General features: G+C 41.9%; 1 protein-coding gene across 1 annotated transcript; it reads left to right on the top strand.

The window, feature by feature from the left end:
* The first annotated feature begins 1,269 nt into the window (after window positions 1-1,269).
* LOC311147936 (45 kDa calcium-binding protein) lies at window positions 1,270-14,994 on the top strand. The gene is made up of 7 exons (XM_084184784.1): window positions 1,270-1,381; window positions 1,691-2,048; window positions 9,226-9,362; window positions 12,119-12,232; window positions 12,485-12,643; window positions 12,869-13,044; window positions 13,320-14,994. Exons 2-7 carry the CDS (start codon window positions 1,729-1,731, stop codon window positions 13,494-13,496), a joined length of 1,083 nt encoding a protein of 360 aa, XP_084040910.1. The 5' UTR covers window positions 1,270-1,381; window positions 1,691-1,728; the 3' UTR covers window positions 13,497-14,994.
* Window positions 14,995-15,368: the final 374 nt, after the last annotated feature.

Genomic DNA, 15,368 nt, shown 5'->3' with positions numbered 1-15,368 from the left:
TCTACTGCGGATCGCTAAAATATCCGAATGATTATGATCACACTTCCTCAATTCAAATATTATGGCGACACTATACCAAAGATGGTTTGGTATGGTTTCAAAACTTGGGAACCAAACTCGAGTTATCAGTGTAGCCTGTTATCGCCTGGACTTCTTGAAATATCTTCACGCCTAGAAAAAACCTCTAGGTTTCCGTCATAACTCTCAAGTTGTAGAAAAGAAATGAAACAATTACAGGGGGCAGTTTGGAAAAAACGATTCCCGTCCGAATCATCCTCTGGAATAACGGACATTCTGGGGTAATAAATATATAACCAACGTTCTCTAGTAATACTAATCCCGTGCGAATAGGGCTATATCCTTAATAATAACTCCTCCAGAATTAAGCATTTCTTGCAGTAAAATTATACACCAAATGTAGGCAATATTTGGACGGGAACTGGAGTGGAGAAATATGATTTCTTTCTGCATCTTGAGAGAATGCAACGCTCAGTTAGATACCATCTGTAGAGGTGCTGTCTTCATCATAAAATCATAATAAAAGCCTATAGTATTTCAACCACATCAAATAAGCATCGAAGCCGAACTGAAATGTTATCAGAAACACGTTGGGTCGTTTTCACAGGTTTATTTTTCCTTGGAACCGGTCAAATTAATGTCATTTGGATATTTTGCACAGAAAATGTTTTCCGTAAAAAAATTTCTTTATTGTATTTTCTCCCCAGTCCCTAAACGTCCGCGAAAGATTACGAGAACACGTTAACAATGTCAACTAGATTGAAGCGTTCATTCTATCGATCTATTACATTATTCTGTTGAGAAAGGGTTTATTTAGTCTTCTAGGGCAACATAATGACAAAAGAGAAGCTACATGTATCTAATTATAGACAAGTTGACGAACAAATAGCCTACCAAAATGTCGGAAATTATAAACAGAAACATATCTTTATCAGGAAACAACGTAAAAAATCGTTCTGCAGTCTTTGACTGTAGCCTATAGCGCATGTTCTATATTTGTGGTTTAGGGTTGGGTTCGGCCCTCAGATTTTCACTTTGTCACATTTATTCGGCGGTTGCGGATGGGTTATTAGCAATTGCGGGCGGGTGAGGGTGAACAAACAGCTGACCCGGGCACCACTAGTCTGTGGATCGATTCGGCAGCTAAAGTCTAAAGAGGAGGGTCTGTTCGTGCGTGAACATTGGAGTAGCCACGTGTACAGGAAATAGAACCAATCTGACAGTTGTGGTTGGTCGGTTTGTTTTTCTCGTACGACGATGCGTTCTTGTCATTGTTAGCTAGCTAGGTAGGCTATCTCTTCCATTTCCTGCCATTTATTCCCGAGCTGCGTTACAGATTTGTGTCGTTGGAGCTCAAAATCAGGTAGGTCAACCTTGGCGAGGCAGCTGTCCTCATACGCGATTAGCTATAGCTGTCTGTTATGTAGCTAGCTAACGTTAACTGTGTGCTGCCTTGTTAACGTTAGCTTTATGTGAGTGTGCATCATTTAAAGCACTTCCGGATATGACCTGGCTGGCTAGTTATAAACGTTTTTAAAGCATTGTGTTAGGCTTTGTAGCTAGCTAACTAAAATGTAACTAGTAAGAACACTAGCTAATGGTAATCAGTGATGATGGAAGGTAGCCACATGGCAAACTTACCCAATGTTGTGTTGACATGTGTGTTAATCAGCCTTTGAGCAAGCAAGGACATTGAACTTGGAAGAAGCCATGGCAATGTACTGCAGGACGGCTTGGTGTAGACACCTTCTGGCTGTGTCCATGGCCCTGTTCTGCCTGCTCCACAACACCATGGACGTCCATGCCCGGCCAGCTAACATGTCAGCCTTGAAGGACAAAAACAACCCCACGAGTAAAGAGGAGAATGAGATCCTTCCCCCAGACCATCTAAATGGGGTGAAGCTGGAGATGGACGGTCACATCAACAAGGGCTTCCATCAGGAGGTGTTCCTGGGTAAGGAGATGGAGGAGTTTGAGGAGGACTCCGAGCCCAGGAGGAACAGGAAGAAGCTCATTGACATCTTCAGCAAGTAAGTGGGGATGACTGGTGTTCAATTTCATGACTCATGAGTCATGTACAGCTGACTACTTTCAACTCTCTGATTTGAGTACATTCACCTGATGATGACACAGCATTAGCTTTTTAGTGTGTCTGTGTTGGATTTTTTCACCATAATATAGCCTTTATTTGCATTTGACTGTGTGAAAATGCAAGGTTGTAATTGTGATCAATTGTTGAGTCCACTTTTCTTAGGGGGAGTTTGGGTCATATCTATGTACAGTTGAAGTCGGAAGTTTACATACACCTTAGCCAAATATATTTAAACTCAGTTTTTCACAATTCCTGACATTTAATCCTAGTAAAAATTCCCTGTCTTAGGTCAGTTAGGATCACCACTTCATTTTAAGAATGTGAAATGTCAGAATAATAGTAGAGCAAATTATTTATTTCAGCTTTTATTTATTTCATCACATTCCCAGTGGGTCAGAAGTTTACATACACTCAATTAGTATTTGGTAGCATTGCCTTTAAATTGTTTATCTTGGGTCAAACGTTTCGGGTAGCCTTCCACAAGCTTCCCACAATAAGTTGGGTGAATTTTGGCCCATTCCTCCTGACAGAGCTGGTGTAACTGAGTCAGGTTTGTAGGCCTCCTTGCTCGCACACGCTTTTTCAGTTCTGCCCACAAATGTTCTATAGGATTGAGGTCAGGGCTTTGTGATGGCCACTCCAATACCTTGACTTTGTTGTCCTTAAGCCATTTTGCCACAACTTTGGAAGTATGCTTGGGGTCATTGTCCATTTGGAAGACACATTTGCGACCAAGCTTTAACTTCCTGACTGATATCTTGAGATGTTGCTTCAATATATCCACATAATTTTCCTTCCTCATGATGCCATCTATTTTGTGAAGTGCACCAGTCCCTCCTGCAGCAAAGCACCCCCACAGCATGATGCTGCCACCCCCGTGCTTCACGGTTGGGATGGTGTTCTTCGAATTTTCCTCCAAACATAACGATGGTCAATATGGCCAAACAGTTCTATTTTTGTTTCATCAGACCAGAGGACATTTCTCCAAAAAGTACAATCTTTGTCCCCATGTGCAGTTGCAAACCGTAGTCTGGCTTTTTTATGGCGGTTTTGGAGCAGTGGCTTCTTCCTTGCTGAGCGGCCTTTCAGGTTATGTTTATATAGGACTCGTTTTACTGGATATAGATACTTTTGTACCCGTTTCCTCCAGCATCTTCACAAGGTCCTTTGCTGTTGTTCTGGGATTGATTTGCACTTTTCGCACCAAAGTACATTCATCTCTAGGAGACAGAATGCGTCTCCTTCCTGAGCGGTATGACGGCTGCGTGGTCCCATGGTGTTTATACAGATGAATGTGGTACCTTCAGGCATTTCGAAATTGCTCCCAAGGATGACCCAGACTTGTGGAGGTCTACACATCTTTTTCTGAGGTCTTGGCTGATTTCTTTTGATTTTCCCATGATGTCAAGCAAAGAGGCACTGAGTTTGAAGGTAGGCCTTGAAATACATCCACAGGTACACCTCCAATTGACTCAAATTATGTCAATTAGCCTATCAGAAGCTTCTAAAGCTATGACATTTTCTGGAATTTTCCAAGCTGTTTAAAGGCACAGTCAACTTAGTGTATGTAAACTTCTGACCCACTGGAATTGTGATACATTTGAAATAATCTGTCTGTAAACAATTGTTGGAAAAATTACTTGTGTCATGCACAAAGTAGATGTCCTAACCGACTTGCCAAAACTATAGTTTGTTAACAAGACATTTGTGGAGTGGTTGAAAAACAAGTTTTAATGACTACAACCTAAGTGTATGTAAACTTCCGACTTCAACCGTAGCCTATACACATCCAGTTAAAGACGTGCTCCAGAACTTTGGCGACTAAGTATTTTTTTTTTAAACCTTCCGCTTTGGGCTAGATGTGTCAATGTCTAGTTCATACATGCATAATCTATGTGCAGAATTACTGTCTTACCTCAATTAGCCACAAAATCCCTAGTTGAAAGCAACAGTTTTTCTGGAAGCTGTGCTGCACCATTTCCCCTACATTTCCCCTCACACGGGCCAGCCCCCTAGCAATTACAATTCTAGATAATGAGCTTCAGCCCCGTGCCATTTGAGCGAGAGAGAGCAATGACGTGGTGCACATCTGCACATACCCTACATGACAAAGTATGTGGACACCTGCTCGTCGATCATCTCATTCCAAAATCATGGGCATTAATATGGAGTTACCTTTGCTGCTTTAACAGCCTCCACTCTTCTGGGAAGGCTTTCCACTAGGTGTTGGAACATTGCTGCAGGGACTTGCTTCCATTCAGCCACAAGAGCATTAATGAGGTCGGCACTGATGTTTGTCGATTAGGCCTGGCTCGCTGTCGGTGTTCCAATTCATCCCAAAGGTGTTCAATGGGGTTGAGGTCAGGGCCAGGTCAGGTCAATGCAGGCCAGTCAAGTTCTTCCACACCATTCTCGCGTTGTGCACGGGGCCATTGTAACGCTGAAACAGGAAAGGTACTTCCCCAAACTGTTGCCACAAAGTTGAAAGCATAGAATTGTCTAGAATATCATTGTATGCTGTAGCGTTAAGATTTCCCTTCACTGGAACTAAGGGGCCTAGCCCAAACCATGAAAAACAGCCGCAGATGATTATTCCTCCGCTACCAAACTTTACAGTTGGTACTATGTATTGGGGCAGGTAGCGTTCTCCTGGCATCCGCCAAACCCAGATTTGTCAGTCGGACTGCCAGATGGTGAAGCGTGATTAATCACTCCAGAGAACGCGTTTCCACTGCTCCAGAGTCCAATGGCGGCGAGCTTTATACCGCTCCAGCCAACGCTTGCTGCTCGGCCATGGAAACCCATTTCATGAAGCTCCCAACAAACCGTTATTGTGCTGACGTTGCTTCCAGAGGCAGTTTGGAACTTGGTAGTGAGTGTTGCAACCGAGGGCAGACTATTTTTACGCGCTACACGCTTCAGCACTCGGATGTCCCGTTCTGTGTGCTTGTGTGGCCTACCACTTCGCGGCTGAGCCGTTGTTGCTCCTAGACGTTTCCACTTCACAGTAACAGCACTTACAGTTGACAGGGGCAGCTCTAGCAGGGCAGAAATTTGACGAACTGACATGTTGGAAAGGTGGCATCCTATGACGATGCCGCTGCCAATGTTTGTCTATGGAGATAGCATGGCTGTGTGCTCTATTTTATACAGCAACAGGTGTGACTGAAATTGCAGAATTCACTAATTTGAAGAGATGTCCACATACTTTTGTATATAAAGTGTATGTGATGTAGTACACAATTTTCGATGACCACTTTTGGCTTTTACTTTCAGAACTACTGGCTAAAAAGTATACAAAAGTATCAGAAAATCTCTTTAATGTGTACACCTTTCATGCACCGGTTCCAATTTCAAAGAATAGGGCGGCATAAACAAATAGGCTATCTGTTATGATAAGCAAAGCAGTGTTCCTGAGAACATGGAAGTGAGTGCACATGTAAGAGATAAGCCACAGCAGTCTAAGGAAATACCTGTCCTCATCTACCCCATACTGGGTAAGCTAGGTGCCATGTAGTAAAAGCTAGGAGGCTGATTTATAAATACTGTTGATGAGAAACAGTCCAGAGATTTTAGTCCTACTTGTCACCCTTGACAAATTTCCACTTGCCAGAAAAGCAGGTTCCTTGACAAATCCTCACTACCGTTCCATTATTTTACCCTATATGTACAGTTGAAGTCGGAAGTTTACATAGACTTAGGTTGGAGTCATTAAAACTCGTTTTTCAACCACTCCACAAATTTCTCGTTAGCAAACTATAATTTTGGCAAGTCGGTTAGGACATCTACTTTGTGCATGACACAAGTAATTTTTCCATCAATTGTTTACAGACAGATTATTTCACTTATAATTCACTTTATCACAATTCCAGTGGGTCAGAAGTTTACATACGCTAAGTTGACTGTGCCTTTAAACAGCTTGGAAAATTCCAGAAAATGATGTCATGGCTTTAGAAGCTTCTGATAGGCTAATTGACATCATTTGAGTCAATTGGAGGTGTACCTGTGTATGTATTTCAAGGCCTACCTTCAAACTCAGTGCCTCTTTTTAGCCCTGTGTAGCTCAGTTGGTAGAGCATGGCGCTTGCAACGCCAGGGTTGTTGGTTCGTTTCCCACGGGGGGCCAGTTTGAAAAAAAATGTATGCACTCAATTAACTGTAAGTCGCTCTGGATAAGAGCTTCTGCTAAATGACTAAAATCTAAATCTAAACTCTCTTTGCTTGACATCATGGGAAAATCCAAAGAAATCAGCCTCAGAAAAAAGATTGTTGACCTCCACAAGTCTGGTTCATCCTTGGGAGCAATTTCCAAATGCCTGAAGGTACCACGTTCATCTGTACAAACAATAGTACACAAGTATAAACACCATGGGACCACGCAGCCGTCATACCGCTCAGGAAGGAGACGCGTTCTGTCTCCTAGAGATGAACGTACTTTGGTGCGAAAAGTGCAAATCAATCCCAGAACAACAGCAAAGGACCTTGAGAAGATAATGGAGGAAACGGGTACAAAAGTATCTATATCCAGTAAAACGAGTCCTATATCAACATAACCTGAAAGGCCGCTCAGCAAGGAAGAAGCCACTGCTCCAAAACTGCCATAAAAAAGCCAGACTACGGTATGCAACTGCACATGGGGACAAAGATTGTACTTTTTGGAGAAATGTCCTCTGGTCTGATGAAACAAAAATAGAACTGTTTGGCCATAATGACCATCGTTATGTTTGGAGGAAAAGCAGAAGAACACCATCCCAACCGTGAAGCACGGGGGTGGCAGCATCATGCTGTGGGGGTGCTTTGCTGCAGGAGGGACTGGTGCACTTCACAAAATAGATGACATCATGAGAAAGGAAAATTATGTGGATATATTGAAACAACATCTCAAGACATCAGTCAGGAAGTTAAAGCTTGGTCACAAATGGGTCTTCCAAATGGACAATGACCCCAAACATACTTCCAAAGTTGTGGCAATATGGCTTAAGGACAACAAAATCAAGGTATTGGAGTGGCCATCACAAAGCCCTGACCTCAATCCTATAGAACATTTGTGGGCAGAACTGAAAAGGCGTGGGCGAGCAAGGAGGCCTACAAACCTGACTCAGTTACACCAGCTCTGTCAGGAGGAATGGGCCAAAATTCACCCAACTTATTGTGGGAAGCTTGTGGAAGGCTAAAGTTTAAATGTATTTGGGTAAGGTGTACAGTGAGGGAAAAAGTTATTTGATCCCCTGCTGATTTTGTACGTTTGCCCACTGACAAAGAAATGATAAGTCTATCATTTTAATGGTAGGTTTATTTGAACAACAAAAAAATCCAGAAAAACGCATGTCAAAAATGTTATAAATTGATTTGCATTTTAATGAGGGAAATAAGTATTTGACCCCTCTCAATCAGAAAGATTTCTGGCTCCCAGGTGTCTTTTATACAGGTAACGAGCTGAGATTAGGAGCACACTCTTAAAGGGAGTGCTCCTAATCTCAGTTTGTTACCTGTATAAAAGACACCTGTCCACAGAAGCAATCAATCAATCAGATTCCAAATTCTCCACCATGGCCAAGACCAAAGAGCTCTCCAAGGATGTCAGGGACAAGATTGTAGACCTACACAAGGCTGGAATGGGCTACAAGACCATCGCCAAGCAGCTTGGTGAGAAGGTGACAACAGTTGGTGCGATTTATTCGCAAATGGAAGAAACACAAAAGAACTGTCAATCTCCCTCGGCCTGGGGCTTCATGCAAGATCTCACCTCGTGGAGTTGCAATGATCATGAGAACGGTGAGGAATCAGCCCAGAACTACACGGGAGGATCTTGTCAATGATCTCAAGGCAGCTGGGACCATAGTCACCAAGAAAACAGTTGGTAACACACTACGCCGTGAAGGACTGAAATCCCATATCGCCCGCAAGGGTCCCCCTGCTCAAGAAAGCACATATACATGCCCGTCTGAAGTTTGCCAATGAACATCTGAATGATTCAGAGGAGAACTGGGTGAAATTGTTGTGGTCAGATGAGACCAAAATGGAGCTCTTTGGCATCAACTCAACTCGCCGTGTTTGGAGGAGGAGGAATGCTGCCTATGACCCCAAGAACACCATCCCCACCATCAAACATGGAGGTGGAAACATTATGTTTTGGGGGTGTTTTTCTGCTAAAGGGACAGGACAACTTCACCGCATCAAAGAGACGATGAACGGGGCCATGTACTGTCAAATCTTGGGTGAGAACCTCCTTCGCTCAGCCAGGGCATTGAAAATGGGTCGTGGATGGGTATTCCAGCATGACAATGACCCAAAACACACGGCCAAGGCAACAAAGGAGTGGCTCAAGAAGAAGCACATTAAGGTCCTGGAGTGGCCTAGCCAGTCTCCAGATCTTAATCTCATAGAAAATCTGTGGAGGGAGCTGAAGGTTCGAGTTGCCAAACGTCAGCCTCGAAACCTTAATGACTTGGAGAAGATCTGCAAAAAGGAGTGGGACAAAATCCCTCCTGAGATGTGTGCACACCTTGTGGCCAACTACAAGAAACGTCTGACCTCTGTGATTACCAACAAGGGTTTTGCCACCAAGTACTAAGTCATATTTTGCAGAGGGGTCAAATACTTATTTCCCTCATTAAAATGGAAATTAATTTATAACATTTTTGACATGTGTTTTTCTGGATTTTTTTGTTGTTATTCTGTCTCTCACTGTTCAAATAAACCTACCATTATAATTATAGACTGATCATTTCAGTGGGCAAACATACAAAATCAGCAGAGGATCAAATACTTTTTTCCCTCACTGTATGTTAACTTCCGACTTCAACTGTAAAAGGATTGACTGTGTTGGAAAAACATAAAAGCTGAAATCGTTGAAAACATATTTTGAGCTAAGGTTGCATCTTACTCAGTTATAGAACTATACCAAATTATCTTGGTTTCGGGATCTGGGTTTCGGGCTGAGGCAGATATATGATAGTGGATTTTAATAAACTACTTGAACTTGATACTCCATTTGAGTGTTTGTGTTTTAAAACGCTGACTGTAAGTCATTTGTATTAGAGCTTCTGCTAGCTAAATGACCAAAATGTCAAACTGAAGATCTGCAAGTCTGCTTTCCTCCCTACCATTTTCAGGGTGGACTTTAATAAAGACAAGAGCGTCAGTGCCAAGGAGATGCAGCGCTGGATCATGGAGAAGACAGAAGAACACTTCCAGGAGGCTGTGAGGGAGAACAAGATGAGCTTCCATGCTGTGGACCCAGATGGAGATGGTAAGAGAGAGTACCCACTTATCTGGGTCTTATTCATTAGGCACGAAATGTAAGAAACTGACTGAAACAGGGTGCGGTTACCTTAGGGCTGGGTGATATATCGAATTAACCTTTCTAAAAATACAGTTTTTATGTCTCAACTACCCAAATTGCACACAGAGCAGAAACTAACTACTAAAACACTACAATGAACATTGATTCTAGAAAATGTATGCTCAGTTTGTCACACGCGGTACCACGTACCGCTAGCAGTGTTTTATAAATGTGCAATAAGCATAAAACACAATCATATAAGGAATTGGGAATTCATTCTCATTCTGGGAAGTAAGGTAGGCCACTTGATTTCAACATCTGAACAAAGTGGACAGGCTAGCATGCTGTTCAAACAGTTGGAGACGGACAGAAGGGTGTGTTCATAACAATTCAACTGTTCTACCTTGTTAGATAGAAAATAGATCCAAGTTGGCTAAACTTAAACTATAAAGATTAGCTGGCTACTCACTAGCACGTGGACTTGTGCTTGAGAGATTGTTTATGAGACCTGTGTTAATTGTCTATAATGCCTGCTACAAATACTATTAAAATACATGTTAAATACTTTTTGAAGTAAAATGACTACAGGTTCATCTGCCTCACCTAAAGCCCATTCTGGTGGGAAGCTGCTATAGCCCACCAAGTGCTAACAGTCAGTATCTGGATAACATGTGTGAAATGCTTGATAATGTATGTGATATCAATAGAGAGGTATACTTTCTGGGTGATTTTAAATATTGACTGGCTTTCATCAGGCTGCCCACTCAAGAGAGAGCTTAAAACTGTTAACTAGTGCCTGCAACCTGGTTCAGGTTATCAGTCAACCTACCAGGGTAGTTACAAACAGTACAGTAATTAAATCATCAACATGTATTGATCATATCTTTACTAATGCTGCAGAAATCACTAATGAATACCACCCTGATACACAGCCATAGTGGTCACCTATTGATTAAGAGCAATAAGTTTGTTACCAACACTGCAATCCGGTTTTCGAGCTGGTCATGGGTGCACTTCAGCCACGCTCAAGGTCCTAAACGATATTATAACCGTGATCGATAATAGACAGTACTGTGCAGCCGTCTTCATCGACCTGGCCAAGGCTTTCGACTCTGTCAACCACCGCATTCTTATTGGCAGACTAAATAGCCTTGGTTTCTCAAATGACTGCCTCGCCTGGTTCACCAACTACTTCTCAGATAGAGTTCAATGTGTCAAATCGGAGGGCCTGTTGTCTGGACCTATGGCAGTCTCTATGGGGGTGCCACAGGGTTAAATTCTTGGGCCGACTCTTTTCTCCGTGTATATCAATGATGTCGCTCTTGCTGCTGGTGACTCTCAGATCCACCTCTACGCAGACGACACCATTTTGTATACATCTGTCCCTTCATTGGACACTGTGTTAACAAACCTCCAAACGAGCTTCAATGCCATACAACACTCCTTCAGTAGCCTCCAACTGCTCTTAAACACAAGTAAAACTAAATGCATGCTCTTCAATCGAACGCTGCTGGCACCCGCCCACCCGACTAGAATCACTACTCTCGACGGGTCTGACCTAGAGTATGTGGACAACTACAAATACACCTAGGTGTCTGGTTAGACTGTAAACTCTCCTTCCAGACTCACATTAAGAATCTCCAATCCAAAGTTAAATCTAGAATCGGTTTCCTATTTCGCAACAAAGCCTCCTTCACTCATGCTGCCAAACATGCCCTCGTAAAACTGACTATCCTACCGATCCTTGACTTCGGCGATGTCATTTACAAAATAGCCTCCAACACTCTACTCAGCAAATTGGATGTAGTCTATCACAGTGCCATCCGTTTTGTCTCCAAAGCCCCATATACTACCCACCACTGTGACCTGTACGCTCTTGTTGGCTGGTCCTCACTACATATTCGTCGCCAAACCCACTGGCTCCAGGCCATCTATAAATCACTGCAAGGCAAATCCCCGCCTTATCTTAGCTCATTGGTCACCATAGCAACACCCACCCGTAGTATGCGCTCCAGCAGGTATATCTCACTGGTCATCCCCAAAGCCAACACCTCCTTTGGCTGCCATTCCTTCCAGTTCTCTGCTGCCAATGACTGGAACAAATTGCAAAAATCTCTGAAGCTGGAGACACTTATCTCCCTCACTAACTTTAAGCATCAGTTGTCAGAGCACCTTACCGATCACTGCACCTGTACACAGCCCATCTGAAATTAGCCCGCCCAACTACCTCATCCCTATATTGTTATTTATTTTGCTCATTTGCACCCCAGTATCTCTATTTGCACATCATCTCTTGCACATCTATCATTCCAGTGTTAATACTAATTGTAATTATTTTGCACTATAGCCTATTTATTGCCTTACCTCCATAACTTGCCACATTTGCACACACTGTATATATATTTTCTGTTGTATTTTTGACTTTATGTTTTGTTTTACCCCATATGTAACTCTGTGTTGTTGTTTTTATTGCACTGCTTTGCTTTATCTTGGCCAGGTCACAGTTGTAAATGAGAACTTGTTCTCAACTGGCTTACCTGGTTAAATAAAGGTGAAATAAAAAAATAAAAATGATGTCCTACTTTTAGGCCTTTGAACTGATCTGTGTGGGCCACTATACATCTCATACCTGATGACAATACAGCACTGTTTCTCACAACCGGCTCAAAATTCTTCCTACACAGTCAAACCCCAGTCCCTTAACTTATCTATACTCCTCATAGGACATGTGACGTGGGATGAATACCGGGTGAAGTTTCTGGCCAGCAAAGGATTCAACGAGAAGGAAATGGCTGACAAGATAAAGAACAGTGAAGAACTGAAGGTGGACGAGGAGAGTAAGTTAGTCCACCACAATATAATCTGCGCCACACCACTTTAGCTGTAGTCTATGCATTTCTTCTGGTTAATCAGGAGTTCCTGCTTTTCTTACCACATCCTAACATACTGTTGTTGAAATTGACCTACCCCCAAACCAATGTCCTGACCACGTCCCTGATAAGTATTTTTCATTTTACTCTGCCAATAATGCTTGTATTGAATGTGTCTCATTGGATGATCAAATTACTTTATTATTTGACTCCCTGCAGCCCAGGAGGTGCTGGAGAGTCTGAAGGACCGTTGGTTTCAGGCTGATAACCCCCCAGCCGACCAGCTGCTGAACGAGGAAGAGTTTCTCTCCTTCCTGCATCCCGAGCACAGCAAAGGCATGCTCAAATACATGGTCAAGGAGATCGTTCGCGACCTCGGTATGTACTTTCTAAACATGATTTGAATTCAGTTTCAGTTAGTATGTATGCATAAGACCATTACTAGGTTTTTGTGAAAACAATGATTGAATAAGAAAATGAGAATTGATTAAAGTACACAGAATAAATACATAAATTGTGGATGACCATGATCAACCATGAAAAGCTTTACTATCTAATCTAATGGTGTCTGAGTGTGATATTTATTTTGTGTTGTTTTTAAAGACCAGGACGGTGACAAGAAGCTGACTCTGTCTGAGTTCATCTCCCTGCCCATGGGCACCGTGGAGAACCAGCAGGCCCAGGACATCGACGATGACTGGGTACGAGAGCGGAAGAAGGAGTTTCAGGAGGTCATCGATAGAAACCATGACGGCATCGTGACCATGGAGGAACTAGAGGTGGGTGTCGTGTCAGAAAAATCCATAGCTACTTAACCCTACAAAGGCTAGGTTTATGATGGGTCGTAAAGGCCTGTATGTAAACACAGACTGAAGAAATATCATAATGTCACAGAGAACTCTTTCCACTGGGTACACTGCAGGATCTTGTATAGGATAGTGTCATTTTACACTTGCAGAGTAAACCATGAACATTTTAGACTCACTGATAAACATGGAACTCACATTTCCTTCCTTTTACCCTGTCTCTCCCTCATGCCATCACTACTCTCCAGGAGTACATGGACCCTATGAACGAGTTCAACGCGCTGAACGAGGCTAAGCAGATGATCGCTGTGGCCGACGAGAACCAGAACCACAATTTGGAACTGGAGGAGATTCTCAAGTACAGCGAATACTTCACTGGCAGCAAGCTCATGGACTATGCCCGGAATGTACATGAGGAGTTCTGAAGACAAGCTGACAAAACCCTCCCTTTCCCTTCTAATGTGGGCATCCTCATAAGTGTGCTCTAAGGACAGGTCTGTCTTATTGATGGAAAGAAAAGCCTGATGTTCTAGTGTGCAATTATGTGTTTAAGTCCTAGCCCCATCCTTCATTTCTGGACAGTCAGCCTCTTCTAAACATCAGATTTAACCATTGCCGAAGTCTGCCTTCTGTCTACAGTGGGACTTAAGTTGCATTATCTCAAGTATGATGATGCATTTTGGGTTTTCAGTGCATTCTAGACACTGCGTCAACGTCATGATTCATTTGTGTTGATGATATATTGTGAAATTTATGTCTGAGGAATTGGAACAAGATTAATTTTTTTCCCTCTAGTGAAGTAGTCGAGGTGTAAGGACAACTTACACAATCGGGCCTACAATATTTGTAGTAGTGCAGAACCGCTCTGTTTTTACTGCAAAATGATTTAACTTGCATAACTATAAACAATGTAAATACCTTCATTCTTTGGATTTACCATCACATTCTACAGTTCTACATTTCACAATGTTGCTCGGAAGTAACTGGTCTTAACCAAGGCATCAATCATATTGACCACTAGGCTGAACCCCAGTAACCACTATACTCTCCACACTCACTGACTACATGCTTGCTGCCCTTGTAAACAGTTGTTTGACATTTGTCTATTTGGTAAGAAGGTTACACTGCTATGTCCTGATACGTGTTGATGATTCTCTGATCCATCCTGTTCTTTAAAATTAGTGCTTATATATGTTGTAATTATGGGGTTTTAACCCTCTGCTGCAATAATGTCTAATTGTTTCCATACATTTGTTTGCCTTTGCGTCTATAATTCCAACTGGGGTTGTGCATTTAAGTATCTCCAAAAATATGTAAACTCTGTTAAATATCTGATACAATCATTACAAATTAATTAGCAAGTTAACATGGATCTGATCGTTTTTGATGCACAAAAAATATGTCAAATAACTGAAAGTAGAGAAAAGAGTTGAGATTGTAATCGGGGTTGGGGAAATATATTTAGTTTAGAATGTTTTTGCAGGATTTTGACACGAGGTACTTTGCCCATGTCAATTGTCCATATCTTCGTTTAATGTTTGAGACTGGTGTAAGAAATTAACTTATTTATTTATTTGTTGTTATTGTTTTGTTTTCTCTCAAAGCAGTTACGTCAGTCCGTAAAAAAAAAAATCTGATAGTTTCCCAGTGTTGTACTTTTTAGTTTTTCATTACTTATTTGTTTTATCCAGTTTATGCTAATTTTGAACTTAAATACCAGATGGATATTATTTGTCATTGAGATATCTCTTATTTCTTTGTGGATCTTCTCGATTCAGCCATGTTCGTACCCCTTGTCGTGTTTTGACAAAGCTCTGTAATATACACTACCGTTCAAAAGTTTGGGGTCACTTAGAAATGTCCTTGTTTTGAAAGAAAAGCAAAAAAAATGGTCCATTAAAATAACATCAAATTGATCAGAAATACAGTGTAGACATTGTTAATGTTGTAAATGGCTATTGTAGTTGGAAATTGCTGATAAAAACAATGGAATATCTACATAGGCGTACAGAGGCCCATTATCAGCAACCATCAGTCCCGTGTTCCAATGGCACGTTGTGTTTGCTAATCCAAGTTTATAATTTAATAAGGCTAATTGATCATTAGAAAACCCTTTTGCAATTATGTTAGCACAACTGAAAACTGGCCTTCTTGAGACTAGTTGAGTATCTGGAGCCTCAGCAATTGTGGGTTCGATTACAGGCTCAAAATGGCCAGAAACAAATAACTTTCTTCTGAAACTCGTCAGTCTATTCTTGTTCGGAGAAATGAAGGCTATTCCATGCGAGAAATTGCCA

Source organism: Coregonus lavaretus (genome assembly GCF_964263955.1).
Source record: "Coregonus lavaretus genome assembly, chromosome: 20".
Classification (NCBI taxonomy): Eukaryota; Metazoa; Chordata; class Actinopteri; order Salmoniformes; family Salmonidae; genus Coregonus; species Coregonus lavaretus.
This window is presented reverse-complemented; position numbering and strand designations above follow the sequence as displayed.